General features: G+C 45.9%; 1 protein-coding gene across 1 annotated transcript in view; it reads left to right on the forward strand.

Annotated features, from left to right (window-relative positions):
* Positions 1–27212, forward strand: part of LAMC1 (laminin subunit gamma 1) — a 69416-nt gene that overhangs the window by 31074 nt on the left and 11130 nt on the right. The window contains exons 2-16 of the mRNA XM_056355910.1: positions 12858–13162; positions 15103–15233; positions 16638–16804; positions 17938–18126; positions 20137–20254; positions 20353–20451; positions 20551–20687; positions 21563–21685; positions 21775–21964; positions 22233–22345; positions 23648–23869; positions 23961–24149; positions 25606–25851; positions 26180–26333; positions 26787–26929. Coding sequence (XP_056211885.1) covers positions 12858–13162; positions 15103–15233; positions 16638–16804; positions 17938–18126; positions 20137–20254; positions 20353–20451; positions 20551–20687; positions 21563–21685; positions 21775–21964; positions 22233–22345; positions 23648–23869; positions 23961–24149; positions 25606–25851; positions 26180–26333; positions 26787–26929 — 2526 coding nt within the window. The remainder of the gene's footprint in view (positions 1–12857; positions 13163–15102; positions 15234–16637; positions 16805–17937; positions 18127–20136; positions 20255–20352; positions 20452–20550; positions 20688–21562; positions 21686–21774; positions 21965–22232; positions 22346–23647; positions 23870–23960; positions 24150–25605; positions 25852–26179; positions 26334–26786; positions 26930–27212) is intronic.

Consider the following 27212-nt stretch of genomic DNA (forward strand, 5'->3'; position numbering starts at 1 on the left):
GCAGCAAGAAGCTTTCCACAATAATGACAGTTCTCATTGGTGTTACGGAAAATTTCAACCAAAGAGGAAACCAGGATTCAAGTATCTCTCTCACAGTCTTTAGCCTCTGCAGTCAGGGGTGACTCTGAAGATACCGCTGTTGTGGAATTGAGAAGAAGCAAGACTTCCCTTCTAAAACTCAACCCAATGGCTCACATATAGGAAGCCACATGTTATTAATTCCTCCACTTGCAAGGCTCCTTCTGTTCTACCCCTCCTGTGTTAGCAATATCAGAAATTGTGTGTAATTCTGGGTGAAGTGGCTTAAAATGTCCCACTTTACCTGGGCAGATCTTGACAGCCATTGGCTGTCCTTCTGCTTGTCTTGTGTTCATCTGCTGCTCTATGGTAACAAAATGTCTTTTTTTTAAGACCAGTGATGAAGTCCTTGGTAAGCTTTTAATCTTTAGCAACTCTTACTTTCAAACTAAAACCACTATAGAGCAAGGCTTTTCACTTTTATTTTAGCATTAAGTTCTATAAGTAAAAGTTTTGAGTAGGTTTGAAGGTAAAAGGTCATGTTGGTGCTGCGTGTGTGTGAATGAAGATCTGTCCCCCACTGCTCCAATGTATTTGCAGCATTTCCTTAACATGGGCAGATCCTGGGTTTGACTTATTTTCTTCTTTGAGAGGCTCATGTGGCTGCTGAATCCCTTTGGTAAAATGTTTTGTCTCTGCATTTTATGTCTTTGAAGTAGAGACCCAGCATGATTTGCATTGTGCCAGAAGATAGCTGCTGTCTACTACGCCTGATGTGTGCTGCTATTGAGGGCTTAAAATTAGGGTACTTTTGCCTATGACTGGCCCTATTAATTGCTTTAAGGATAAGGACTAATCTTCATTTGATATTGGAAGCTTACTGGGAAATGGTAGACTTCTAAAAACAATTATCTGATCAGGCCATCAAGGAAGCAAGCCTCAAGAATTTGTACCATTTGGTATCTTTCGGATTTTTCTCCATTTCTGTTGCACTGAGTTAGACAATTTTTTTTTTTGAAGTGATAAAGGCATTGATTGCTTTAGCCAGATCCATGTTTATGAAGAAGTGTAACAGTTTTTAAGAGGGCAAAGGTGAGAAACATGTCTTCCTAGTTCAAGTTCTTCCAGAGTTCAAGGGGTTTATAGTGTTTTGGTGAAGGTGGGCTGCATATCTCCTGTGGAAAATGAAGTCTTAATAGGCTCTGTGGGTTTCTCAAATGATTCAGTTCTCCAACTGAAATAGCTTTGGCTTCCTTTTGAGCTGTCCATGCTTTCTCCAAATTTCAATCTTGTACAGGCACCTTGACATCTTGGTAACAGTCCCATCTGTGAAGATCAATGTTTGGGGTTGCATGGTGGTAGCTTCCCTTGACTCCTAATTGAGGTACCTATCCAGGCAACAGAGACATGGGGATACTGCGGGGTCCTGAAAGTCTGAGCTTCTGGAGAAGCCAAGCCCTCGATGCTGTAACTCAGTGGTAGTTTAAAGAGTGTGATGCTCTTCAGCTTTCTTGGGATGTCTGTAGATTGAAGGACTGCAGGTAGGTTGGTTTGGGTTTGACCTATTGCCAAGTGCGGGGATTTAGTGGAAACAAAGGCTTGAGATTGCTGCATTGTTAGAGACTTCAGAAAGGCAGTGGCTTTACAGATGCGTTTAAGCAGCTGTTTCTTCCCCCTTCCCCCCAAAAATACTGTCAAGAGTCAGCATGCATACTAAGGACCCTAAAGCATAGGGAGAAATATCTCGGCCCCTACTTCATGGGTTGCCACTGATGGTCAACAAATTGAAGTTTTAATGTGTGGTGGTTTATGTTACTAATTTGAGTTATGAGAGTTAAAAGATAACTTGAAAAAAGGCCTTTTTGTCATCAACTATGCTGGGATTCAGCATTTTTTAAAGAATGTTACTGCCTTAGCAGTACTAACTAGAAAATGAATTTTTAATAGTCTCTCTCCTGGGAAAAATACTTATGATAGAGTTCATTTGGGCTTCAGTGATGTAGTGTGCCTGAAAAAAATACCATTTGGCATTCAGTGCAAATGGTTAAACTCATCTTCTGTGCAATCACCCTCTCTTGGGCAGTGCTGTTACCTAAGGAAATCCTGAGCTGTTCTTACGCTGCTGAAGAACCGGTGTGTGACTGGGGAGGATGTAGTGTGATCTAACAAGCCGTAGCATGTGCCTCGGCACGGTGCTTGGGGACGGGAGGCTTGTCTTCTAGTGTGCAAGATGCTTCTTGGGCACTTGCTGGAAGGCTGCCTGCAGGGATCCTCTTTCCATGGTGGCCTTGCTGGCAATGTCTTCTGCAACAGTCCAGGGCCTGATGGACCTAATTTTTGTGAATTGGATGGGTTTTCTGTTGCCTTGTCCAGACTTTGTTCTGTAAGTGTTTTTTGCAGCTGTTTGTAATCCACATGTTTTTTTACTTAAATGCAGGTCTGAGTTCTCGAGCACCATGACCTCTGACCATCTGGGAATAAAATGTATTTCTTTGTGTAGCTTCCACCAGACTACTCAATCTGTTCTTCACAGCACAGCTGCCTCACTGCTGCATTGCTAACAAGGTGAATTAATTGCACGTCCAGAATTACTAGGGTTCAGTTGCATTCCTGCCATGGGGAACCAGGCACTGACATGAGCTGTATGGCCTGTGGTTTCAAGAGCAGTAGGTAAGCTCAACAAATTGAAGTCCCTGTGGAAGGTCTTTTAAATACATTAAATTATTTTTTCTGCTGGGGCTGTTGTAGGAAAACGTGCTTTGTAGAAAACTCATTTGATGTAATACTGCCTCAGCACTATCCCAGGTGGTTTTTGGTCCCAGCTGAGTGACTATGTTGGTACTTTATTTTAAATCCTTCCTTTACAAAGGAGCAGCAAAGTAATGCTGTCGCAGTCTGGACATCTCCCTCTTACAAAAAATGATAAGGAGAGACTCTGCACATACATACTTCTTGCTTTTTCAGAGTTTTCTCTGTTCCTGGATAGGCAGCCTTTAGCCTGGGTGGAAGGAGTTTTGACCTGCAGGTAACTTTCCAAACCTAGGTTTCCTGTGGATGCATTGAGGTGTTTTGGAGCCTGATGTAAAGCAGATTTGGCTCCATTCTAGTTTGTGAATTAAATCAAGGGCTTCAGATTTTGCAGCTGGAAGTATTGAGAAGCCTGGAGTTAGTATTATCTTTGAAGGGTCAGCAGAGAGCATCTAGTTTCATTTTCCTTTGTTCAGGGTGTTCCAAAATAATCTCAGGGAGTCGCTTCTGTGAGAGACCAGTCATGCTAAGCCACACTGCCTTCTCAAGTACATGTGGTTTTCTGCTATCTTTAGAAATAGTCATTACATTTAGTTCCTTGTTCTTCATGTATCTCCAGACAGCATGTGTGGATGAACATAAACTTGCACAATCGTGTGTTTAATACACCTTTGCAACCTCCATGAACATTGGCAGCTTGTGCGGTTTTCTTCTCCAGAGGTAGTTGAAGGCACATGCTGGCTGTTACTTGTAAGTTGAGAACTGGAGTGCAATTCCCCTCTCTGCTTCAAGAAAAATTTGGAAGAGCTTTGCTTCTGACTTTCCAAAACACATGTGAAGCATAACTCAGTGGCAAGCTTTGTTTTGGAAATGGCCTTGCTCCAACAATGGTTTTTGTCGGGTTTGTTTATCCCAATTCCTTACCAGCTTAATAGGCTGAGAAAGTAAAACTGTTGTGTGGGTGGGTGGTTGAAAATGGTCTGTATGGATATTGCTGTAATTTGTGTTTCATAAATAATGGTAGCTTGTGCATAAGCCTGTAATGGACTGAAAATGCATTGAAAGATAGCATGAAGGCATGTAAACTGCTACTTAAAATCCATAGCGGGAGTCTGTTAGGAGGAGGGGGAGAGTTCTCAGTGGGGGATGGCGTGCAAACTCTGTGCAACATTTAGCAGTGTGACTCAAATTCACTAGAAGTTAGTTTTCTTAAATGTTTATCGAAGAACTCCTTAAAATACTCAAGAAAGGAAAGCTGTCCTGTCTGCGTCGGGTCCAGGTGACGGATGCTAATAGCAACAGTATTATTTCCAAATAGCTGTGGTGTTTAATTATGGCCTGTGTCTGAAAAAAATCTGTAGCTGGTGAGTGGGAGGCAGAAGGGCAAGGGCGGGAGAGAGATTAAACCATCAAAATTCCAGAGAATTCAGTGTTTTTTGTAAGGAACGTTTCTGGCCTCTCCATGGCTGTAGAGCCAGCAGTGTGGGAGCTAGTCTGTAAGGTCGTCTTGCTCCCAGAGCTGCTGAACTTGCTGCTGCTCAGAGCACTCATATATAGTCATATCACTTAATTTGTTCTTAATTAGGCTCAACAATGCAAGCTGTGTGTTTTTGATATCTAATTCAGATAGGAGCAAAGCCAGGCGTTAGAGCTGTTGTGGGCTATGAGTGCGTGTGGAGGAGGAGGGGGGCAAGTGGGGAAAGCGCTGCCTTTCAACAGGCAGGGGAAAAGGCTTCAAAATATTATTTAATAGAAACTAGTGGCTGATTATCATAATCAATGGAGCCGTTGAACAGGGTCGAGAGGCAGCGCTGTGGTGGGAGCTGGTGTACCTCCCCTTCAGGAGTGCTGGGGCTGGAGCAGGGGATGTCTGGCGTCTCACCCCCACGCACGGACATCATCCAAAATAACTTCTGTCCGGCCTTTGGTCAGGGCATTTTCAACTCTGGTCATTTAATGGGTTTGCTGAACTTCTTAAACTGAAGTTTTTCAAGTCGTATGGTTTGACTTTAGGTGTGCTAGTTGAAAGCATGCATGCTAAGGGCGAGGGAAGGGACATCGAGTTGTTGGAGAGTGAGGCTCCTGAGAGGGCATGCAGAAAGAAAGCAGACCTCAGGGAAAGCCCTTAACGTTCCTGCTCTAACTGTTCCATTTGCACCGTTTGCAAAATGCTTTTAGTTTGTTTGGGATTTTTTTTTTTTTTTGGTCACCAGTCAGTAAAATTTACTTGTCTTTTAAACAGTTTTGTAATTCTCAGCAGACTATCTGATACTAGATTTGGTTTGCAAGGTACTGTGCTACAGTCCAATAAACTTATTTTCTTTTTACAAGAAGTCATGTCTTTGCTAATTGGACAAATATGGTATTTAAAGAAGCTGCAACTTCATTTTTGTTTAGCTATTTAAACTTTCAAAGTTTGAAAGTAATTTTTAGTCTCATCTTCCCCACCCTCCTTCTTCCATCTCCACATCTGAAAAGATAGAGCCAAACGTCAGGAATACTCCCTCCTGTATCTTCTACTGTCAAATTAAAATATCTGAGGGGAGATTATCCAACTGTGATTTGCTGCTTTTTTTTTTCTTTTTTTTTTGCTTTAAGTTGAATGCTAATGAGAATGACTTGAAAGTGGGTGAGATTTGTTGCTTTGTTGTGATACCTCTGCGGATGTGGTCTTAATACGAGAAACATTCACGAGGGATGTCTTGCCAAGGATGAGAAGTATTGCATTGTACAATTCAGCTGAAAGCATTTTGGTGAATCTCCTCTGGCCTGCTGCTGCCAGCTGCTCTGATCCTGTAGGGTGGTGGTGGTTGCTTGCTAAGGTTTGGACTGTGTGATAGCTGTATCTCCAGCATGAGGAAAACTCTTGGGAAAATGTAATTTGCTGGGGCACAGAGGTCCCACAGTGACTAGTAATGGGTAGAAACTGGCACTTTTAAAGGGTTGCTATTAGTGAAGTCACTGTTGGTGGTGTCATGGACTGTTGCTGATGAAGTGATGATTTCTTGGTAATTGCTGTGCATTCTTCTACTGAGAATAAAGGGCAAAAGACAGCTTTTTTTTCTTGTCTTGGTAAGCAAGCTCTTTAGATCAGTGTTAGTGGTTTTTTCTCCTCTCGTTGGCTAAAACTTCCATTTTGGAAGAGTAGCTATCCACTTCTCTGTGCCCCTTCAGTTGGGGGAGTGACTTGGTCTCACCTGTACCTGTTGTGGATGGGTCACAGAGCAGCTTCTGGATGTTTACAAGCAGATGAACTTTCAAGGGTCCCAACCCGCTGTAACCCAGATCCTGCTCGTCTTGGTGCTGACACTGGTGGCAGGATTAGCTTTGCTTATCTAGATACGTGAATGAAATGGGCCGTTTTGGGGAGGGCTCCGTGGTGTCCTTGATCATCTGTGATCTGGCGGTGCTTGCCAAGTATGAAGTGCCTTTTTAAAAGAGCCTTTATAGTTTGTGCTGAAAAAGGACTTTGAGGCTTCCTGTGCAGATAGGACTTCCGTGTTGTACATGGGATCTTTCCAGTCCCTAGTGAATAAACACAGCTGGCTGTTTTGGGAAACGGACTTCACATCTTTGCATCAAAGCTGTACAGATAAGGCAGCAAGCTGAATTTATTGGATAATGTTTTCTGACTTTTACGCTGACTTAGGAGCAATCAAATGAAAACACGCATTTCTTAGGCAGCCTTCAGCCCATGTGGCGCGCGGGGGGGCGGAAATGAGTTTCTTCCCCTCCCCCCTTTGGAAACATAACTAGAACAAGCAGCCTCGATGACTTATCAATGTTGGATTATCATGCAATAATTTACTGGGCAGCCTTTTTGCTGTCCAGCACCGCCCACGTGCACAAGTCAATGGTGCCTTTGTTCGGGAGCGCTTCAAGAATGCATGATCTAATGGGGTGGTGGGAGTTCGCCTTCGTTCCAGCGTGCTCAAGGCTGCGCTTATTCCCTCAGTGTCCCAAACCGGTTTCCTTCCTCTGTCCTGTCTTAGTACGGGTGCCCAGAAAAAGCAACCTGTATTTACATCTCAGTTGGGCTTTCTTAAAATCCAGGCGCCTGTCTGTGGTAGAGCTCCACATGCCAAAGTCTTTGGTTTGGTGGAGTGTGGTTTATGCTAAGACTTGTTAAAATCCTTCAGCTGTTTCTTGTTCATGACATACGCACCTAAATCTCCAGGCTTCTTAAGTGAGGACAAGAAAATAAACCAAAGGTTTAGTATTACTAGTTTGTGTTCCTATAGGTTCACTACTCGGCATTTGAGAGTTGTCATTCGTGCTCCTGTGTGGAGTTATTTCCCCAGTGAAGATCATCAGAAAATGGAAATCCTTCATTTTCTTTCTTCACATGCTGGATATTCCATTTGCTTGTGCAATAGCAGTGCTCTCATCTTCCTCCTCCTCCGCAAATTTTCCCAGAAAAAGCTAGGGTGTAGTTGCAAAGGACATTTGCTCTACAACTGCAGTAATTGCTTGCTTTCAGTCATAAGTTTGGCTTTTTCATGCACATGTGATGCAAGCAGCATAACTTATCGCTTATGTGTCTTGCAGGTGTTGGGCTGTTGTTTATGAAAACTTTTTTATTCCAAAAGAGCAAGTTGCTCAGGATGTTTCTCACTCCCCTCCTTATTAAGCACTGTCCTGCTTTTGTTGCACACACATCTGCATGCCAGAAAAGCCTGGTCCCTTCTATGGGATGGGAGAACTCGTTCTCCTTAAATAGTCCCCTCTCATCTGTGGCCCCTGTGCTCCAGGAGGAGAGCCTCCAGGAGGGTTTCTGGCATGGGAGGCTGAACAAAATACCACAGCAGCTGAGAACTTGGAGTGGCTGGTTGACTCAAGAAGCAGTGATCAGTCTTGAACAAGCTCTTGTGAACTTGCTGGCCTCTGTCTACTGACATTAACGTTTCTGTCCCTTGCAATTTGTTGCTTGTGAGAGGTTCTCGTATCTGCACTACCCTTTGTGTGTAGCATGAGGGTGGGAGGTGCTGCCTCCTGTCGTGGCTGGTAGCTCCTTATTAGAGCAGCAGATGAGCATCTTCAAGCAGCAGAGTCAGTCTGTCTGCTTATAGCTGGTCCACCACCATTGTGCTGGGCGGTGGGGAGAGTTGATGGTTTAAGGAGGGCAGAGTTGAGGCAGGAGCAAGGACAAGATTGGTGAATGGTATGAGGCATGTTCCAGTCTAGCAAACTGGGAAAGGAAAGCTGGCATTTCTTCCTGGGAATGATGGGGAGACAGGTCAGATAAGAGCAAAATTAAATGCAAATGGTAGTTTGCTCTCTGTCCTGTCACTGCAAAACAAAAACAAAATCCAATCAAAAAGTAGTAAGTAGGCTGTATTTCTTTACTGGTTTGTTTTCAGTTCTAATTTTACATAGAAATCAGTTGTCAGCAGGTATCTGTGTGAAAAATGCTGTCTTGAAGCAGGAGTCAACCAAAAGAGAAACAGAGCAGAGTTTAACCATTTCATTACTGCTCAGCGAATTTTGCTGAAAACAAATCTGCAAAGGCTTGGTTCTTGCCCAGTACAGTCTTCTCGAGTGGATTTTTTTTTTTTTTTCCTTCCCTGGGCAGCAAAACTCAGCAGCTGTATATTGAAGCTCTCTGCTGGGAGGATGCTCTAAAGGATGGCAGAGAGCGCAGAAGAGGTAGTGTGGTTTCTTCCCGCGCAGGGGATGTGAGTGAACTGATAATGGAGGCGGGTGTTGTCTGGGTTTATCTCATCCAGGCATCTGCTCACAATTCAGTGCTTGTAGCTGTTGTGCCAGCTGGCGGGACATTTTCCTGATGTAAATTATCCATCCATTCTGAGGGGTCTGAATACAAGGAGGCCTTTTGTGTGTAGGGACAAATTCCTAACTTGGGGGAAAAAGGAGGAGTTTCTAAAGATCTAAATAGCATTTGCTTCCATTTTCTCCAGTCTGTGGGCTTCAGCATGGCGCATTTCCCGGTGGACCTTGGGATACAGTATTGGGCGATAACCCTGCTGAGGAAGGGCTTTAATTGCCGATGACATGTGGCGGCTGTGGTCAGCCCGACAATGTGAACACGGGGGAGCATCCCCTGCATCGAACAACGCTGAACATTTCCAATGCCACTACTGCCATCTCTGCAGGCACCCAGACTTGCTTCCTTGTTGAATTTGTAATTGTAGTACTGTCCTGAAGGCTCCTACATATGCTTGCTTACTTTAGAGAAAGGTATTGAAGGGTTTCTACATCAGCCTGAATTAGTGAAGGAGGCTGGATATTTTGTCACCTTGTCACTTGCTGGTGAATAGCTTCGTGCCTCAGAAAAGGTGCAGTTTTAAAATGTGTGGCTCCTGCTTTTGAGGTCTGGATGCTTTAAAGACATGTCAGGTTGCACTTAGGAAGTGCTGTACTCATAGTCACTAATGGCCATGTGTTGTCTTTCTACTAATGAACTTCTACAACAAACATCTGGAGTTCTTCCTGCAAAGTAGATCTGCTGCTTCTCAGTACACAGAGGGAATTACTATCTGATACCTGACACTATCAGAGCTTCTAAGCCCAAATGAGATCAAAATAATTACCAGCTTCTAGGAAGAGGAGGACAATGACTTTTTGTCATCCAAACGAAACCTTTAAAACTACCTTTCACCTGGTTATTGCTATCGCCATTTCTCCGTGTAATAGCAGTATATATTTATTTAGCCCTGCAAGACTTGAAAGTGACCTAGGTGGCTTATCTTTGCTAGAAGAGGGCTCTGCAACCTTCAAGAGCCCTACTAGCTGCCAGGCTGCTTAGCACAGCTTTTGCATTCAGTATGAACAGCGGGGAAACACGTTTCAACACTGTGTCAGCTGGTCTTGGGTAAACTCTATTGTTCCAGCAGTATTTACCCACAGCAAGCTGATACGGTGCTAGTGCACAGCCGCTCTGTGCTGTGTGCATTAACTGCATTCCTGTTTAATGCCATTAACAGGATTGCTCAAGTAGTTACACTGCCAGCTGAAATAAATGTCTTTTTCACCTGGATTGCTCTAGTTGGGAGGGTTTTGAATGCATTTTCTTTGGCTGCTGTGTAAAACTGAAGATGAAAAAGGAAGTGCTTTTTCCATTTAGCACAAGAGATTTCTATGGAAAATGTTTTTGTGCTGTCCAGAGTGCAGTTTGCACGTGTTATGCCTTTAGCTGAGCTGGAATTTTCACAAGGAGCTGTAGGAGACCTTGTTGGGGAACAGGGACTGTAATCCAGTTATAGTGAAGAGTCAAAAAAAAAAAAAAAATTCTTCTTTGGGATGTGCAGGCTGTGACCTGGCCTTTATGCTAGAGCAGAAAGGTGTGTGTGTGTGTGTAGTGAGAGCGCGTGCCTGGCCCCCTCGCCATTCCCAGGATTCTTTCAAAGCATTTCCTCCTCAAAATCATCTTGACGAAGCCTGAATGCAGGGCTTTTGCTTCATGCTAGAAGAATGCAGCGCTAGTAGAAATAAACTAACTACCCCAAGTCGGCGTAGCTGGGTGTTCATAAGAATTCAGTTGACACTAGCCTCCCAAGTCTAAGTAGCAGGGTATTATTGACAATTCAGTTGACACAATTTAATCAAGTGATCTTCATGCTGTTGCTCTGGCTTCCCCTTCTGCCCCCCATCCAAGGTGTTGGTGAAGTTCTCAGATAGGCTGGCGAGTTGCAGGTCAACACATATACTGGGGTTTTCCTGCAGAAGAATGAGGAAGCATTTGCTTCTAGGGCTCCTTGCCTTTATCTGGAAGAGATGGGGAGTATATCCTGAGGTTTTTTATACCATGGGCCTGAAAAAGATATTTGTGCACGTCTGGCCTGTTGGCTTGTGTCCAGCGTGCTCATCTTGAGTGTCTGCATGTGTATGCTCCTCACCGCTGAAGCACGCTTTGTCCTCAGCGAGGAGCTCTTCTTGAGAAGAGACCCTGTAGCAGGAGAAAGGGAAAACCTCGGAGGGGCTGATCTGTACGTGTGATGCCTGCTTTTTGCCTTGCATTTAGATTCAATAAGAACAAGCCTTCCAAATCAATGGAATGGGATTAATCTCTTGTATTGGGCAGCAGAGGGAGGGCATGCCTAAGCTGTTACAGGGCTGATCCTTTGCAGTGTCTAGCCCTTTTGGAAGCCGTTTGGCATTAATAGTGTGACTGCTTCTCGCTTGTCTTCTGCATGTAAGAAAATCTCATTAAATAACTTGATGCCAAACCAGCGATGAGTTAGTATTGAGCAAGAGCCACCGATTGTGAAAGCCTGGCTTCCAGTCTTGTGCTTAGATCATCTGTAACCTCACATATGATATAAATAGGAAAGGGTATTTTGTGGGACGTATTGGAGGGTTTGTAGCTCTGCAGTGTCCTAGCTGTCTTGCACATCCCGCATAGATAGTACTTTTTGTACGTTGGAGTACTGGCAGATTTCTTTGGCATTAAATGAAAGATTGGGCTTTTTTTTTTATCCTTGGGTCATGTAGGTGTAGGCTTTTTGGGTGCTGTATGTTTTGATTTTTACTTAGGTTTTTTTTCTGCGGTTTTGATTTCTGGACCTTTTGCTGTGCTGCTTTTGCTACTTTGTTTCCAGCAATCGGAAAGGACAAAGGTTCCTCCCTTGCACTGGCCAGGCTCTGAGTGTGACATGAGTGTGATGTGCCTAATGCAGGCTGGTCCTGGTCTACCTGGTGGGTGGCCTGCAAGAGAGAACAGTGGTTCGTGACCTGATTCATTGCCATGAGGTTGTGTGTGTGTGTGCTTTGAGACACATACTGTTCTTGTTGCCTGGTGTTCTCTGGTCTGCTTTAATGAGAAATGAGCCACTCTTCATCAGGTGCAAAGCCTCGTGTTAAAATTTAATGTGGTGGAGTTAATTCATTTTACAAGTTGAGATTAAGTCTGTGTGACATCTACAGGTGGAAAAAAACACCCTGTTTCTCAATCAGTTGAAACATTCTACTAGCTTTTTTTTTTGGTCACCTAAGGAACCAGTAACAGCTGCAACCTCTGCTGACGGCAGTGTTTTTCTTGGGGGTGGTAGGAGTGTAGAAGAGCATGGCAGGGACTAAACATGCGAGGTTTTGTCCCAGAAAAATCTCAGGTTTTAGCAAGCTCTTCATGTGTGCTAGGTTTGTACATGGTCTGCTCACCAAGGTGGGGCAAGAACAGCTGGTCTCCAGCTGTACACCTCCTCCTGGGAACATGCCCCTTAGCTGGCAGGGATGGCAGGGGAAGGTGGCTGAAGCGTGCTGTGGTCCTTTTCCCCTAACAGGCTTTCTCAGGGGTGTGAATCCCCTGGGCAGTTGGTTTATGTGCACGGGGGTAGATGCTCAGGTTGCTGGAGAAGAATCCATGAAGGAGGACGATCTGCTGATTGCTGCAAACCTGTTAGGACATGAAGAGAGGGCAGGGAGGCAGGTTTACATTTGTAGTCCTAGGAGAGGAAGAACGTGGCTAGCTTGTAAATCATTGCACTGATCTGAAAAGTGTCTTGGCAACTTTAATCATATGGTCTGGGAAACTTAACCCTTGTTTTGTCTTTCCAGGGGAATGCGTAGAAGAGGGTGTACTCAATTAGTTCAGTACTGGAGGAGAGGCTTCATGAGTAGTAGAAAGAGTTTGGAGTATTGGTTTTTTTTTTTTAGGGAGGAAGCAGAGGTACGAAACTGGCTCTACAGTGTGTCTCATCTCTCTGGTTAATACTGTTTATCCCATACGTGTGTTTGGAAGAATTGTTATCAAATGGCACGGTTAACCTGGACCGGGTTTTAAATATGCACAAACTGTTTGTGGGTATGATGTAACCTGTCATCTGCTGGGGTTGGTGCTGTCTGCAGAAGAGAATTGCACCTTGAGATGTGTGTTTGGTTGCACAGAAATCTGTAGGGCTGCTTATCTACTGGGCCTGCTCTCAGCGTGTGCCTTCAATTCCTTCGCCTGGTCTTTCCCAGGAGAGGCAGTATGTAGGACTGGAGGAGATACTTGTGGTGCTACTGGATGCTGTTCATCCTGCTGGATAGTACTAGAGGAGATGTTTCTTCCAAAGAGAGCATTGCAGTGCGTCTCTTTCCATTCTTTCTGTCTCGTTTGAGCCTTTCTCATGTCTGTCTTCTCTCACCTGCAGGAAAGGCCTTTGACATCACGTACGTGCGTCTGAAGTTTCACACCAGTCGACCGGAGAGCTTTGCAATCTACAAACGCACCAGGGAAGATGGCCCGTGGGTGCCCTACCAGTATTACAGTGGTTCCTGTGAGAGCACGTATCACAAAGTCAATCGTGGCTTTATTCGGACTGGAGAGGATGAGCAGCAGGCGCTCTGTACAGATGAGTTCAGCGACATCTCCCCTCTCACTGGGGGCAATGTGGCATTTTCAACGCTGGAGGGGCGTCCCAGTGCCTATAACTTTGACAACAGCCCTGTGCTACAGGTACGTGAACAGGACTAAATCAGTCGGGTGGCATGAGCAGAGCCTTTCTGTTCAGTCATTGTGGGTGGTGGCTTTGTGCTGACTGTGGGCTGCTCTGCAGCCCTTACTTATACTGGAAGGCCCTCCTTGCACAAGTAAGTTGGAATGGACAATCCAAAGAGACACTTTTGAAGGAAGAGTTAAACTCTTGACTCTCGTATTAGTGGGATTATGGTACAAAAAGTAAGGTAGGTGGCATTGAGGATGATTTGTCATTAGGCACGATGGGAAGTCTTTAGAGAATGGTTGTGTATCTCTGCCTGCTTAGAAAGCAGCTGTGGGCATTTTGCTGTTGTTTCAGATAGAAGTACAGAGGAAGGTAAAGCCCAAGTGAAATGAGTATTTGAGGCATCTGCATGTATGTTTTGAGCACAAACATTTAAGAAATGTGAGATTCTTCTAAATAAATAAAGGGCTATTGGAAACCATAACCTGTTCTTACACCTGTTTTGGGGCAGGAGACCTTGATTTTATCCACAGTATTTGTTTTCTCCTACAAGCATCTCAGCAATGGGGTTTGATCAGGGGTTTTTTGTTGTTAGAATTCACAATGCCGGTTGGGCAGTGGTCAGGAGCATACTGGGAGCACCAGTTTATCTGATTTACTTGCCACTTCCTGTATTCTGCTTGATGACTTCTAGTTTATATTGCAACAAGGAGCTAAAGCTGTGGGGTTTGCCCCACTGGCGCTCATCTCCTTTCGGAGCCGTGATCACCACTTCTGCCCTTTCCTCTTAGAGCAGTGGGAGCACCCAGCAGGCCCAGGGCTCGCCTGTCTCTGATCCCCAGCCAGCAGGCAGCAGGGCGGAATCTGGAGGGGCTTGCTTGTACAAATGAAAATAAAGATCAATGGGAAAGGGAGAACTCCTGAAATGGAAAGGAATCAGTTTGGCCATCTTGTTGATGTAGCTAGCTCGTGCAGAAAACGGGGCCTAAATTTTTAAGGTGAAGAGAGAGATTTCAAGTTAGGGGTGTGGTGTATAATTTTCTGATAAACTTCTCTGTGTTAGGAATAGAGACCTGACTGTCAGCTTCCCAAAATATGTACAAACCTGGCATTGCTTTTCAGAACTGAAGTAAATGTGTATTTTGTGCTTAGCATTTCCTTTTATGCCAGTGTTTGTAATTCAGTAAATCTTACTGTACTGGTTAAGTGGGGACGAAGCTGCAGCACAGCTGTGCATACAGGGATGTTTTTCTTGTGTTCTTTTTTTATGGTGTTTGAAGGAAAATGGTGTATTACAAAAAGCTGTAATAAAACCAAGGAGATACTAATGAGAATCACTGGCTGAAGGTGATGTGAAATTTGGGGACAGGCTACACTTGCTGGCTGTTGCTGGAGGAGGGTATAGTAGTGTGTTGAAGGTGCTATGTAAATATTATGAAAAGCTCTTGTGTTGTAAGTCAGATCTGCCCGTCTGTTTTTCTTTGTCAGCCTCCCCCAGCCTCATTCACTGTCTGTGTCTTTTTGTCTGGTGGGATATGTCTGCAGACAAGTGCACCCTAAAGCTTTTCCCATTGGTGGTGTGGAGCTTTGCAGGAGAACTGCACTCAGATGCATACCATGAGCAAGCTCACGTGATTGCCTGCACTGCGCTTTTTGCTGGAGAGGTTACCCACTGCTTCCCAGCTGAGAGCAGTCAAGACCTGAAGAGGTGTTGGAAAGTACCCAGAGAGGAGCAGGGTCTGGAAAACACATTCAAACCAAGAGAATGCGGTGTAAGGTCTTCTGAGCAGGGATGGGTGAGCTTCCAAGGTGCACAGAGAAAATTGTGAGGAAGGAACTTGCCGCTTGTGAATGGCTTTGTAAATAGAACTGCTAATGGCACAGCATTATGCTGTGGTGCGCTTTTGAGGGAGATAGTTGATGTTTAATCTGATGGGATTTCTGTCTGCTCTAGGAATGGGTGACGGCTACAGATATCAGAGTGACCCTCAATCGTCTGAACACATTTGGAGATGAAGTTTTCAATGACCCAAAAGTCCTCAAGTCTTATTACTATGCAATTTCTGATTTTGCTGTGGGTGGTAGGTGAGTAGACAATAAACCTTTGTACTTATTTAAAGCTTTTGGTCAGGATTACTAGAGTGCTTTAAAGATTTTGATTATACTCACATGGTACCATTAGGCTCAGGTCTTTATTGGCTGTCCTAAGCCAAAAATGCAGTAGAATGAATCTTACGAAGCTTGCAAATACTGTGTATAACCTCTTGTAACTATAATTTCAGGGCAAAGACTGAACTCGCACTGCACCACCCCACCCCACCCCACCCCCCGCCTTGATTAGATTAAATGTTAAGTGATTTGGGAGGGTGAAGAGAGTGACAAAAATAAAACAAAAAAGAAGAAACCCCGGATTTTTTCTACTGTGTTTTATGTTTTAACATGTTAAATGCCTGTATCTGTAGCTAGAATAATAGTAAGTAGAAAACCTAAGTGTCTCTGCTTCACGTGTATTTTGGGAGCTATCTCCTATGAAGATTTGAAACATTGTGTGATACAGTAGTTGTCCCTTCCTTCTACCAAAGCATACTGCAGAATGCTGAAGTATTAAATTGTTGATGATAAAATGTTTCCATAAACAGAACTGAGACCAGTGCAGTGTTTTGGACTGTTTGCAGAGAGCAGTCCCGAGACTGGGATTTGACAACATGGAGATTTGCATTGGCTCCACCACCAGTCTCTGGAGGTCCCTGGGCTTCTGGATGAGTCACCTTTGTGCTATTTAGTTTCTTACTGATAAAGCAGTAGCAGGTGGCCAGCATGCGTGCTGTTTCCTGGACTCTCACAAGAGAGAAACTATGGAGAATTTGCTAACCTAAACCCAAAAAATCTTTGCTTCTCCTACTCATCTTACTGTTAGTGACAGACTGCAAAGGAATTGGTTAACATTCTTGCATTTCTAAATGCCTACATTGAGCATGCTACACCACTTTGTTTCATCAAACAGTTTGGGTTGGAGGGGACCTTCAGAGGTCATCCAGCCCTGTGCAGCGGGTAGGGACATCTTTCCCTAGATTGGGTTGCTCAAAGCCTCATCCAACATGGCCTTCAACACTTCCAGTGATGGGGCATCCACAGCTTCCCTGAGCAACCTGTTCCAGCGTCCCACCACCCTCACTGTAAAATATTCCTTCCATACATCCAATCTTTCAATTTAAAATCATTGCCCCTTGTCCTGTCATTATAGACCCTGATGAAAAGTGTGTCTCCACCTTTCTTGTAAACCCCCTTTAGACGCTGAAAGGCCTCAATAAGGTCTCCTTAGTCTCATCTTCTTCAGGGTGAAGAGTAGCAGTTATGTTCTCAATTTTGGTTTTTTTGTAATTTGTCTTGTCTTAGGTTTTCAGATGTGGGCTCTGTTTTTGGGATCGCTCAGTGAGTGACCTGGATCCCTGGAATTTAAATACCTGTTCCTTGTCTCTCATTAACCAGATGCAAATGTAACGGCCATGCGAGCGAGTGCGTGAAGAATGACCTGGGGAAGCTGGTCTGCAACTGCAAGCACAACACCTTTGGGGTGGACTGTGAAAAGTGTCTTCCTTTCTTCAATGACCGTCCTTGGAGGAGAGCGACAGCGGAGAGCGCCAATGAATGCTTGCGTATGTGCGGCCACGCTTGAGGACAGAATCTCTCAGGGGTTGGGTCCCCTGCCTCTCTTGGCCTCCAGAAGCTGACCCTACATGGTTTTAAGGTGTCTCAGTTGCAGTTAGCCAGTGTTAAGGATAGTTCTGGTGTCTTTCAGCAGAGACTTTTTGAGACTCCTGGTCAATCCGTTCGTATCCTGTGGGAGCTTTCTGGCAGATCCCTAGAAAGGGGTATCCCGTTTCTGGAGAAGGATGAGAGTGACCTTTAGGAAAGAGGAGTGCCACAAAAATGTCCAGGCTTGTACTTGATGCGGCCTATAGGGGAAAAAAAAAAGTTCTGCATTTAGTATGCCGGAGTATAATTGCCCTTTAAAAAGCTCCTCATTTAGCATCGCTGATTTCCTCTTGTATTTAGGTTATTGGCTTTTACAGTTGTCAACTATTTAATCCAATTCCGAAGCTGTTGCAACAGTTCTGGACCACAAATGTTGATCTCTGTGATAGAACGCCAATTTATTTTGCTTGGTTTTGTGTTGCAGACCACAGCTCCTGGTAGTTTACTTTATGGGGAAGCTTTTTCAGACAGTAAAGCTTTCTTGCTGTCTGACCTCTCTGCGTGTTGATCAGTCCCAGCTGTCTGGTCAAGACCTGTGGCTTTCTTTGGCAGGCTGGTGAAACCTGGGTCTCCTGCTGCCTAGACAGATAGGATTTGTAGTCCCGGGAAGAAACTGTCCTTACAACATGGAGTCAGTCTTGCTGGTATCACCTCATGCTTGTTCGCATGGTTGAGATTGGAGTTCCTGGGTAGGAGAGTGGCATCTCAGCTGCAAATGACAGCCTGCCAGTGAAGGGAGTATGGTAGAAAATGCTGGTTCTTCTCTGGATGTAGATGAGAATGGTCTCGAGGAGCCTGTTGCATTGTTACAGCCTTGCTTCCCCCTCCCCACATTCAACCACCACAAAGACATGCTTCCCTCTTCGCGTTGAGGCACAACATGAGGGGGTCGGTGTGTGGGTCTCAGGGTGGTTAAAGGTTCCTACTTCAGCTCCCCTACAACTTAATACCAAGTTCTGCATAGTGGGTTTTGTGCCTCTTGGGGTGGGGTGGCCGGACGCGCTGTTCACGGGTAGCACCCTTGTCTTTGCAGCTTGTGACTGCAACGGGAGGTCGCAGGAGTGCTACTTCGACCCTGAGCTGTACCGCTCGACGGGCCACGGGGGCCACTGCACGGGCTGCTTGGGTAACACAGATGGTCCCCACTGCGAAAGGTGCAGGGACAGCTTCTATCGCCTGGGGAGCGAGGAGGGATGTCTGCCCTGCAGCTGCAACCCAGTTGGTAAGTCGTGACAGCAAACTTTTCTGCTTGCAAATTTGCATGCACAAAAGCTAGCTCTTCTCTCACTTGTGCAGCAAATTGCAAACTACGCGGTAAAAAGAGGGCTTTTTTGTTTGTTTTTCTTCCCCCCCCCCCCAGCACGTAGGAAATCTTTATTGGGTTGTATTTTGGTTTAAATTATCCTTGGATCTAATTGGGGTTGGGGTGGCAGGGGCAGATGGTTCACCACTGCGGCATTTACTATTTCAGATGTGTTCTGAAATCCATTTTGGGTTGGTCTTTGTTTTTTCCCCCACTGTGTATGTGTTACCCTGGACACTCCCAGTACTAAAGAGCTCATTTAAATCCTTAATAAACAAGATGATGTGAGTGGATATTTCTGGAAGTTCTTCATACTGAATAATTGTAGTGAACTTTAGCTGCATCAGTTTCTCCTACTGAGTATCCAAGCACTATAAATACAAACCAGTGAAACCTTAAACACAAAAAGGGGTGGGGGTGAGAAAAACAAAATATATAAACTTCTTTTTTTTTAAAAAAAAAGGGGGGGGGGCAAATTCTGGCAGGAGGGCAAATCTTTTGTCGTCAAGGGAACCGCTTGACCTGTATGGTGTGATCCCATAATTGCAGCAGCCCACAGCAAATGAGGAAGGAGACAAAAGGGTAACAGATAGTAAGATATGATGTGAGGTTCCAAAATAGAGTAGCTGGAATAAGTAATTGCTTGCAGCATGTCCTAAAAGCAGCCCGTGAGAGGTCTGCCAGGGTACATCTCCTATCTAATTTGGTTGGAAAGTTGTACAGTTGTGAAAGTTTTGACCAAGAAAGGCCTCTTCCTCCATCTGCTCTCCCAGGGCCTCGTGTCAGACCTTATTTTAAGAGGGGTGAGGATTGGTGTCAGCTGAGATGGTCAAGAAGAAGCAGGGAGGTGACTTCTCAGGTCTTTAAGGACAGATTTCAAAGGGCTTTATAACTTTTAGCCATCAGCTTGTATCCCATGGCACACTGGCACCGAGGGCGTATTTGAAGCCCCTGGATAGGTTTAGATGGCTATTTTTGTCTAAGTACTGTTTTTTTCTTAAATAACCATAAGTGGGACTGCAAAGGGGATTTGAACTTTGGCTGTATATGGTAAAGGTTTTGTGAGTTCTTCTGTCCTGTCCAGCCTAATCATCTTATAACTCTTCACTTTGTTATAAATTTCTGGTGTGGATTGAAGTGGAAAGAAGCAACTATTTCTGTATATTGAAATACTTTTGTGCTGGTAGTTAACTCTTAGAGTGCTGAGAACTCCTGGGCTGCTAGCTGTACTGGTGCTTGGGAGAGGAGAAAGCATTTTGTCTGCTGTGGATTAAAGAAATCTGCTGCTGTGTTTTGTGCCAGTCCTCTTGAACAGAGCAGTACTAAGGAAGATGCCCTTCAAAAAAAAAAAAAAAAAAAAAAAAAAGAGGTTTACTGAAGGGTTTGTTAGGGTTAATACTGGTACATGCAGCCTCACCGGAGGCAGTTTAGCCTTTAAATCCAACTTGGGAATCTAGGGAGGAAATCTGAGCATGAAAGGGAGAAGTCAGGATATCCCCTGGCAAAGGGGAGCTGGTGATTAGGGAGAACACACAGGATTTGGGGAATAAAAAGAATAAAAATCTCAGAAATGGTGCATTGCAGGGTAAAACAGGCATATGGAGTTAGAGATATGCAAAGGTTAATTGAGGATGAAACAGGAAAAAGGATGAGAATGCTATTTAAAGTAAAAATTGTATTTATATATTATGAGGTTGGTTGGTAAGAATCCTTAAAAGCCGAATATAGTTCGGACATCTCTAGAGCTGCTAGGGGAAAAATCCCTGTGTACTAGAGGCAGTCTTTAGGTAAGCTGTTACTCATCGGCTTGAAGCTATGCTTCCCACTTTCTTTTCCCGTATTTCTTGCCTGTTTTATGAAGTTGAAAAAATAGCAGCCTCATAGAACTGGGTGGGTCTGCTGAGGTGCGTGTCCCTGCTCTCCCTGCAGGCTCCCTCAGCACACAGTGTGACAGCTACGGCCAGTGCAGCTGCAAACCTGGCGTGATGGGCGATAAGTGTGATCGGTGCCAGCCAGGTTTCCACTCCCTGTCTGAAGCTGGATGCAGGTAAGGGGGACTGCAGCTCTCTAAACAGAAAACTAGGCACCTTTTTAAAGCTTTCTGTGTGGCTTTTAATGAGTTATCCTCTTTCCTGATTCTTTCAGGCCCTGTTCTTGCAATCTGGCTGGCAGCACAGGGGAATGCAATGTTGAGACAGGACGGTGTACATGCAAGGACAATGTTGAAGGCTTCCACTGCGAGAGGTGAGTTTCTCTTCCCGTGGCTTTGTTTCAAGAATGAGAAACATTTGAGCAATGGCCTGGGGTAAGCATCAAGGAAATTAATTCCCTTCACATCTTCAGATGCAAACCTGGATTTTTCCATCTGGATTCCTCTGATCCAAGGGGCTGTACTCCCTGCTTCTGTTTTGGACACTCTTCAGTCTGCACCAGTGCTGTCGGCTACAGTATCTACAGCATCACCTCCAACTTCCAGTTTGGTAAAATCGAGCCTTCCTTTGTATCTCAGGTTAGGCTGTAGACTCAAGTCAGAAGCAATTAAAAAACCCTTGCTCCTCCTTCTCTGTGCAAGGCTGCAAGCCTTCAGCAGGCAGGTCTAGGATCTCTCTTTGGAAGTACTGAGTTACTTCTGAAGTTACTGGGAGCTTCCATGCCCGCAGCTCATTTGTTCAGCTAGGGAGGAATGAATTCCCAGCTCTGGTGTTGGGTGCCCAGCTCTGGTGTTGGGTGCCCAGCCATAATGTACACAGTGCAGGTGCAAGTGGGAATTACAAATGCAAATCTTTTATAGCTTGGGAGAGGTGCTGGCAAGGGGGCATTCCTCAGTTTTAGAACCAAATCAGGAGTTTCTGATTGAGAGGATTATTATCACTCCAGATTTGGGATATACATGGCTCTGAATAAAACAGTTGTGTTTCCAGTGGGTCTGTAAGCTCAGGAAAAATCTTTTCTCATATGGTCCGTTTCCTGCATGTATGCATGTTTTCGTGCTGCCTAGTTTGAAAATTCCACAGGAGAACAGTTTATACAAAGGGTGAAACTCTCGTCAGGTCATAGGGGGCTACAGGTTTTTCCCATCCCTGCTTAAGCTATTTAGAAGAGCAGATTTTGAACAAGAAGCTGTCATAGGGCTCGAAGTTCAGAGGGTTCACATCAGCACTGGAGTTAGGGTCTTAAATTGGGAAGATGATGCTTGGTATCTATGCTCTTCTGCACAGCTGCTTTCTGAAGTCTGTTAGTGCCAGTGTACAGACTGTGTGTTAGTTCTGTATGAGCAGCATACAGTATGATGTGACAAGTGTGTGCAAAGCTGTGTCTCCAAAGGGTGTTAATTCTTGTGTATTTGATTTTTCAGGAGAGGATGAGTGGCGTGCTGAGCAGCGTGATGGCTCAGAAGTCTTACTCCAGTGGAGTGCAGAGACCCAGGATATCTCTGTTATCTCTGACAGCTACTTCCCCATGTATTTTGTTGCACCACGTAGGTCATTTGAGAAGTGAGGGGCTTTCTGTGCTGCTTGTGCCGTTTCTGTTCTGTCCCCTAACTGTAAGGATTTCTTCCCCTTTCAGGCAAGTTCTTGGGCAACCAAGTTTTGAGTTACGGGCAAAACCTGACCTTCTCCTTCCGCGTAGACAGACGGGACACGCGCCTTTCTGCAGAGGACCTGGTGCTGGAAGGGGCTGGGCTGAGAGTGTCAGTGCCGCTCATTGCCCAGGGCAACCCTTACCCCAGTGAGAATGCGTTGACCTACACCTTCAGGTGAGAGGACTCCCCAGGTGTGGTGGGAGCAGCTGGGACCTAGCCTGTGGTGCCCTGGCCTCTGAGCTCTTGAGAAAACAAGCAGCATTAATTTTAGCTCGGAAGAGTGGTCTTATCAGGTTAATTTGAAGCTTGCTGTCTAGCAGCGTTGCATAAGCATATGTGAATTATGTTGCAATAGCATACCACTGTTGGCAAGGGTGCTTTAAAAGGGCACAGCTGTTAGTATCTGAAAGCTTTGCTGATGATGCACGGCTCTTCTCCTTAGGCTCCACGAGGCTGCAGATTACCCGTGGAGGCCTGCTCTTACAGCATTTGACTTCCAGAAGCTTCTCCACAACTTGACTTCCATCAAGATCCGTGGGACGTACAGTGAGAGAAGTAAGTTGCTGAGCAGAACATTGCAGCAGAGAAGAGCAGACTCATTCACCTTGGGCTCGGGTTGCTTTATTGTAGGGCTCAGTCATAAGTGGCAGTTTATTTGGCAAAGCCTTTGCCGATCGCTTTTCACCTGCCCTTCCTGTGTGATGGCTTCTCCCAGGCCTCCTGAAGAGGACATGGGAAAGAAAGGGGCTGCCTTCAAGAGTCTGGACGTGGAGCACCCATCCCCCTGCTGATTGATTGTTTCTGAATGTATGGTTTTGGTGTGTTGCACAGCCAGTGTCTTCTAAACTGGTAGAAATACATAGCACAGAGTCCTGAAGTACATGGTAGGAGTGATGTAGAGAGTTTACAACATCTGGCCTGTTCCTGCTACACTGGGAATGGTTAAATCTTCCCTGTTTCCTGGTCTTGCATTGGCGTGACAAATGGCAAGGATGAGGTCCCGAAAGCTGTGCCTGTGCTGAACTTGAGTGAAAGTTCCTTGTGATGACAACTTACGAAAATCCGGCACAAATAAGGAGCAAAAATATCTGGGTCCTTGGGTACTGTTGTGTGAAAAAAGAATCTTTGTGGAAAGATGCAAAGGATTAATTTGGATTTAGGGAAGGTGGGACAGCTATAAGTGTTTTTACTAGAGATGGCTCATAAAGAGGCAAGTGGGGCTGTGAAATGGAGGGGGGGAAAGGTGTGAGCAAGCCATCCGGAGTGCTGGAGCCACTGCAGATATGCAGGAGCTGAGGCTCCTGCTCAGTGCCTCGGAGAGCTAAAAGTTAAAAAACAGCTGTGTTGTGGCTGGGCTCTGTTCTGCTCCAGGGAAGGGACAGGGAGGGGTGGGGGGAGCACTCAAATGCCAGGTGAAGGAATGGCTTGAGAGGAATAGCCGGAGTTTGCCCTGAGGCATGGTTTGCAGACACTGTGTTAGAGACAGTGTATTAAGGTTGCCCGAGAGAAGGTCTGTCCTCCCTAGAAAGACAGGAATTGGTTTGGATATTTGATTTGGAAATGGAAACCATATGCTTACAAAACGTAACTTATTTTAGCTGACCGTACTTGCTCACGTGCTGTTCTTGGCATCCTCTGTATTGTTATTCTGAACTTTGCTGCCCTGCACATGCCCTCTGTGAGCTATAGTACATCTTTTCTCATCAGTCTAAACTCTCTTGGAGGATTTTGCTGCTTGGTTCACCTTACCGACTGTGAGCATCCACCTGTCTGTCTCTGGTAGCACTGGGATGTGTGGTTGGTGAGGCGGTGGGAAGAGCCTTTGTGGTTATGAAATGTTTCCTTGGTGCTTTCTAGGTGCCGGCCACCTGGACGATGTTACTATCACAAGTGCTCGTCCTGGACCCGGTGTGCCCGTGGCCTGGGTGGAGAGCTGCTCCTGTCCAGTGGGATATGAGGGGCAGTTTTGCGAGCGCTGTTCCTCTGGGTACCGGCGAGAGACACCGAGCCTCGGGCCCTACAGCCCCTGCGTGCCTTGTGCTTGCAACGGACACAGTGAGACGTGTGAGCCCGAGACGGGTAAGAGGGGCTGATAAAACAGGGAGCAGCAAGGGGACGGTGGTTCTTCCTGGGTTGGATGAAGCAAAAACCATGTCCCTCTCTGTTCTAGGTGTGTGCAATTGCAGGGATAACACAGCAGGATCTCACTGTGAGAAGTGCAGTGACGGGTATTATGGAGATGCGACAGCGGGCACAGCCTCAGACTGCCAGCCCTGCCCGTGCCCAGGCAGCTCGAGCTGTGCCATCGTGCCCCGCACAAAGGAGGTTGTGTGCACCAGCTGCCAGGCTGGCACTACAGGTGTGTTCCTGCATAAAAAGTCTTGTTTTTTCTGCACCCCTACATGCTTGTGAAAATAAGTCTTCTGCCAGTTCTGGAGCTCTGGCCCACAGCAAGCAGTGCTGAAAGCTGCTGTGTCTTCTGGTTCAAATCCTTCTCCCTTCCTCAGCCCTATTTTCTGTCCTGTGTGAGGCTCAGGCCTACCCATGTTCTTTGTGCGTGTCTCTTGAGGATAAAAGGGAAACAAAGGCTTAATCTGTACGAAGTCTGAACGTTCCTGTGCTATGTAGGTGAGCTATGCTAGCTTCTAAGAGAGCTCTGTTAGTTGCATGGTGTGGGGCAGAAAATAGGATAGATTTGGAAGAGCCAGGAGGGCAGGTCAAACAAAATTAGAAGACACAGTTTGCCAGCCAGAGAGGCACTGCAGGATGCTTGGAGGGGAGGACCGGTGCCCTGCCTTAAGAAAAGCAGGAAGGCTGCAGTGACTCAAAAACACTGCCCAAAAACTAAAAGGCAAAATTTATGCTTAGCAGTTTTAAAGAAATATGTGAAGGGGTACAGATCTTTTTGTTTGTTTGTTTGTTTTGTTTGATTGCTTTCTTGGTGTTAAACTGTGGCATTTGAGCATGCACCTGAGTCATTAAGCAGAGCCTTTTGTTCTGCCTGTAAACTGCAAGGAAGCCTCAGGATGGCTGGCAGCCTCCATGCTTCTGTGCTGATTTTTTGCTTGGCATGGCAGGGTCCGCGGTACAAAATACCTGTAAATATTTGAAATGCCTAAAAAAACCCCCAACAAACCCTGACCAAGCACACAGGCAGCTTGTGGGAGATTCCATGGGTGCTGTTGCTTTGTGAACAGAAGTGGAGTCCAGGGGTCGGGGTCCTCTGCAGCTCCGGTGTCAGTACAAGTTCATCTTTGCTTGTAGCTGTGTGATTGCACAAGAGTTCATCCTGTCCCCTGCTGCCCTCTTGGGACGTGAAGGAAAAAGCAAGGGAAAAGAGGATTTGCTTGTGCAAGAACTGCCAAAGAAATGGAGCTTGTAGCTGGCTGGGGAGGTCAGATCTGCAGTAAGTGTAGGAAGCTGCCGAGTTGGATGCTTCAGTGGCTGCCTGTGGAGGTTTGGCAGATCTCATTGACAGCAGGGCTTCCTGGAGCAGTGATGCCCCACAAAGCTCTACCTGCTTGGACTCTTAAATTAACAACAGATTACAACAAATAGGTTTGGCTTAAAGGGATAGGAGGGAAAGGAAGAACTGAAACAATTCATAATGCAATGTTCCAGGGAAAAAAGGGCTTAAATTTAGATACGAGGAGGGATTTGTGTGTGGTTTTGTGCACCTTTCTGGCCTCAGTGGTAGGATGAAAGGGGAGGAAGCTGGAAAATTTACTTTTCAGAAGGGACTGCAAAGAGGGGCCCAGGTAAGAAGGCAGCAAAGGGCTTTCTGCTGCAGCACGTGTGTTTCCCGTGTGTCCCAGGCAAGAGGTGTGAGCTGTGTGATGATGCCTATTTTGGAGACCCTCTGGGCGAAAACGGTGCTGTGAGGCCTTGCCGTCTCTGCCAGTGCAATGACAACATCGATCCCAACGCCGTGGGGAACTGTGACCGCCAGACAGGCGAGTGCCTCAAGTGCATCTACAACACCGCTGGCTTCTACTGCGACCGCTGCAAAGATGGCTTCTTTGGGAACCCCCTGGCCCCCGATCCCGCTGACAAGTGCAGAGGTGAGAGCTGGTTTACCTTGCATTTGAAAATCTTTTTGTCCCCAGGAGCTGCTGTTTCCTAATGTGTTGTCAGGATGCAATGTCAGGCTGTTGTTTGTGACTGTCAGCAGCGAGGCATGGCTTTATCCCGGTTTGGTGGTTCTGGCTTGCTGAAATGCTTCTGTTTGTGGGTGCTTAGTGCCGTCGAAGCAAAAGCATTGTGCGATGCAGGGGTGGGGCTGCCATGTGTTTTGGATCCAGGCCTATTTAGGGACTGACTAGCAGAGTACCGGCACCACAAGGGATTACTAACTTTCTGCATATTTCTCTATCCATTTTGTTTTTGCAGCTTGTCACTGCAATCCCTATGGCACTGTGAATCAGCAGACAAGTTGCAATCAAGTGACTGGGCAGTGTGAGTGCCTGTCTCACGTCACCGGGAGGGACTGCAGTGCCTGTGAGCCTGGCTTCTTCAACCTCCAGAGCGGACGCGGCTGTGAGAGGTGACATTTGCTTTGACTCGGGGCAAAGAGCCTGCTTTTGGTGTATCTGTGCTTAGCTTGTGCAGGAATGTGATGTTTGGCACAAGTAGCTGGTGTGCCTTGGTGCCGCTGTGGGTGGGGAAGAGCAGCAGTCAAGGAGCAGCTATGAGGGCTGTACAAAAAGCCTGATATAAATAGCTTTATAAATAGCTTTAAATCAGGGGTTTAAATAGAAAAGTGCCATGTGACTGTGTGATTGTTGGTCACAGGGGCTCGTGGGTTGCTTTTTTAGTGCAGGCACCAAGTGACCTTGCACAGTTCAAAGGCTCAGTGCCTCACCTTCTTGCTGTGCAGTGCAGGAAAGTGGCTTTTGACAAATGGAGACAGAGCTGTGCTCGTTAGGGCTCCTTCCAAGAGCCACTTCGCCCGTGCCTCCCTTCTGTGTCATGCCTGACGTGTGGCTGCCTCCCCTAGGTGCAACTGCCACGCAGTGGGCTCCACCAACGGCCAGTGCGACATCCGAACCGGGCAGTGTGAGTGCCAGCCTGGTGTCGCTGGCCAGCGTTGCGACAGATGCGAGGTCAACCACTTTGGCTTTAGCTCTGAAGGCTGTAAACGTAAGTCTGAAAGGCTGGAGCGGGGCAGAGGGTCAGGGTGTTGCACAACCAGCCTTGCCTTGCCTTTCCTCCTGTCTCTGGGAAGGTACTTTCTCACCTCGCTCTTCATCACAGCAGAAGCTGGCACTTTCATGTCCACACCCTGCCTGGTGAAATTTGATGTCTGTACAATAGCTTATCCCCTTTTGCTTTTATTATTTTTCTTAAACCGGGGGTAGGAAGAACTCCGGCTTGTTAGATACCTTTGGTGTAAATACGTTCTCTGAATCTTGTCCTGCAACAA

This window comes from Falco biarmicus, chromosome 11, assembly GCF_023638135.1.
Source record: "Falco biarmicus isolate bFalBia1 chromosome 11, bFalBia1.pri, whole genome shotgun sequence".
NCBI lineage: Eukaryota > Metazoa > Chordata > Aves > Falconiformes > Falconidae > Falco > Falco biarmicus.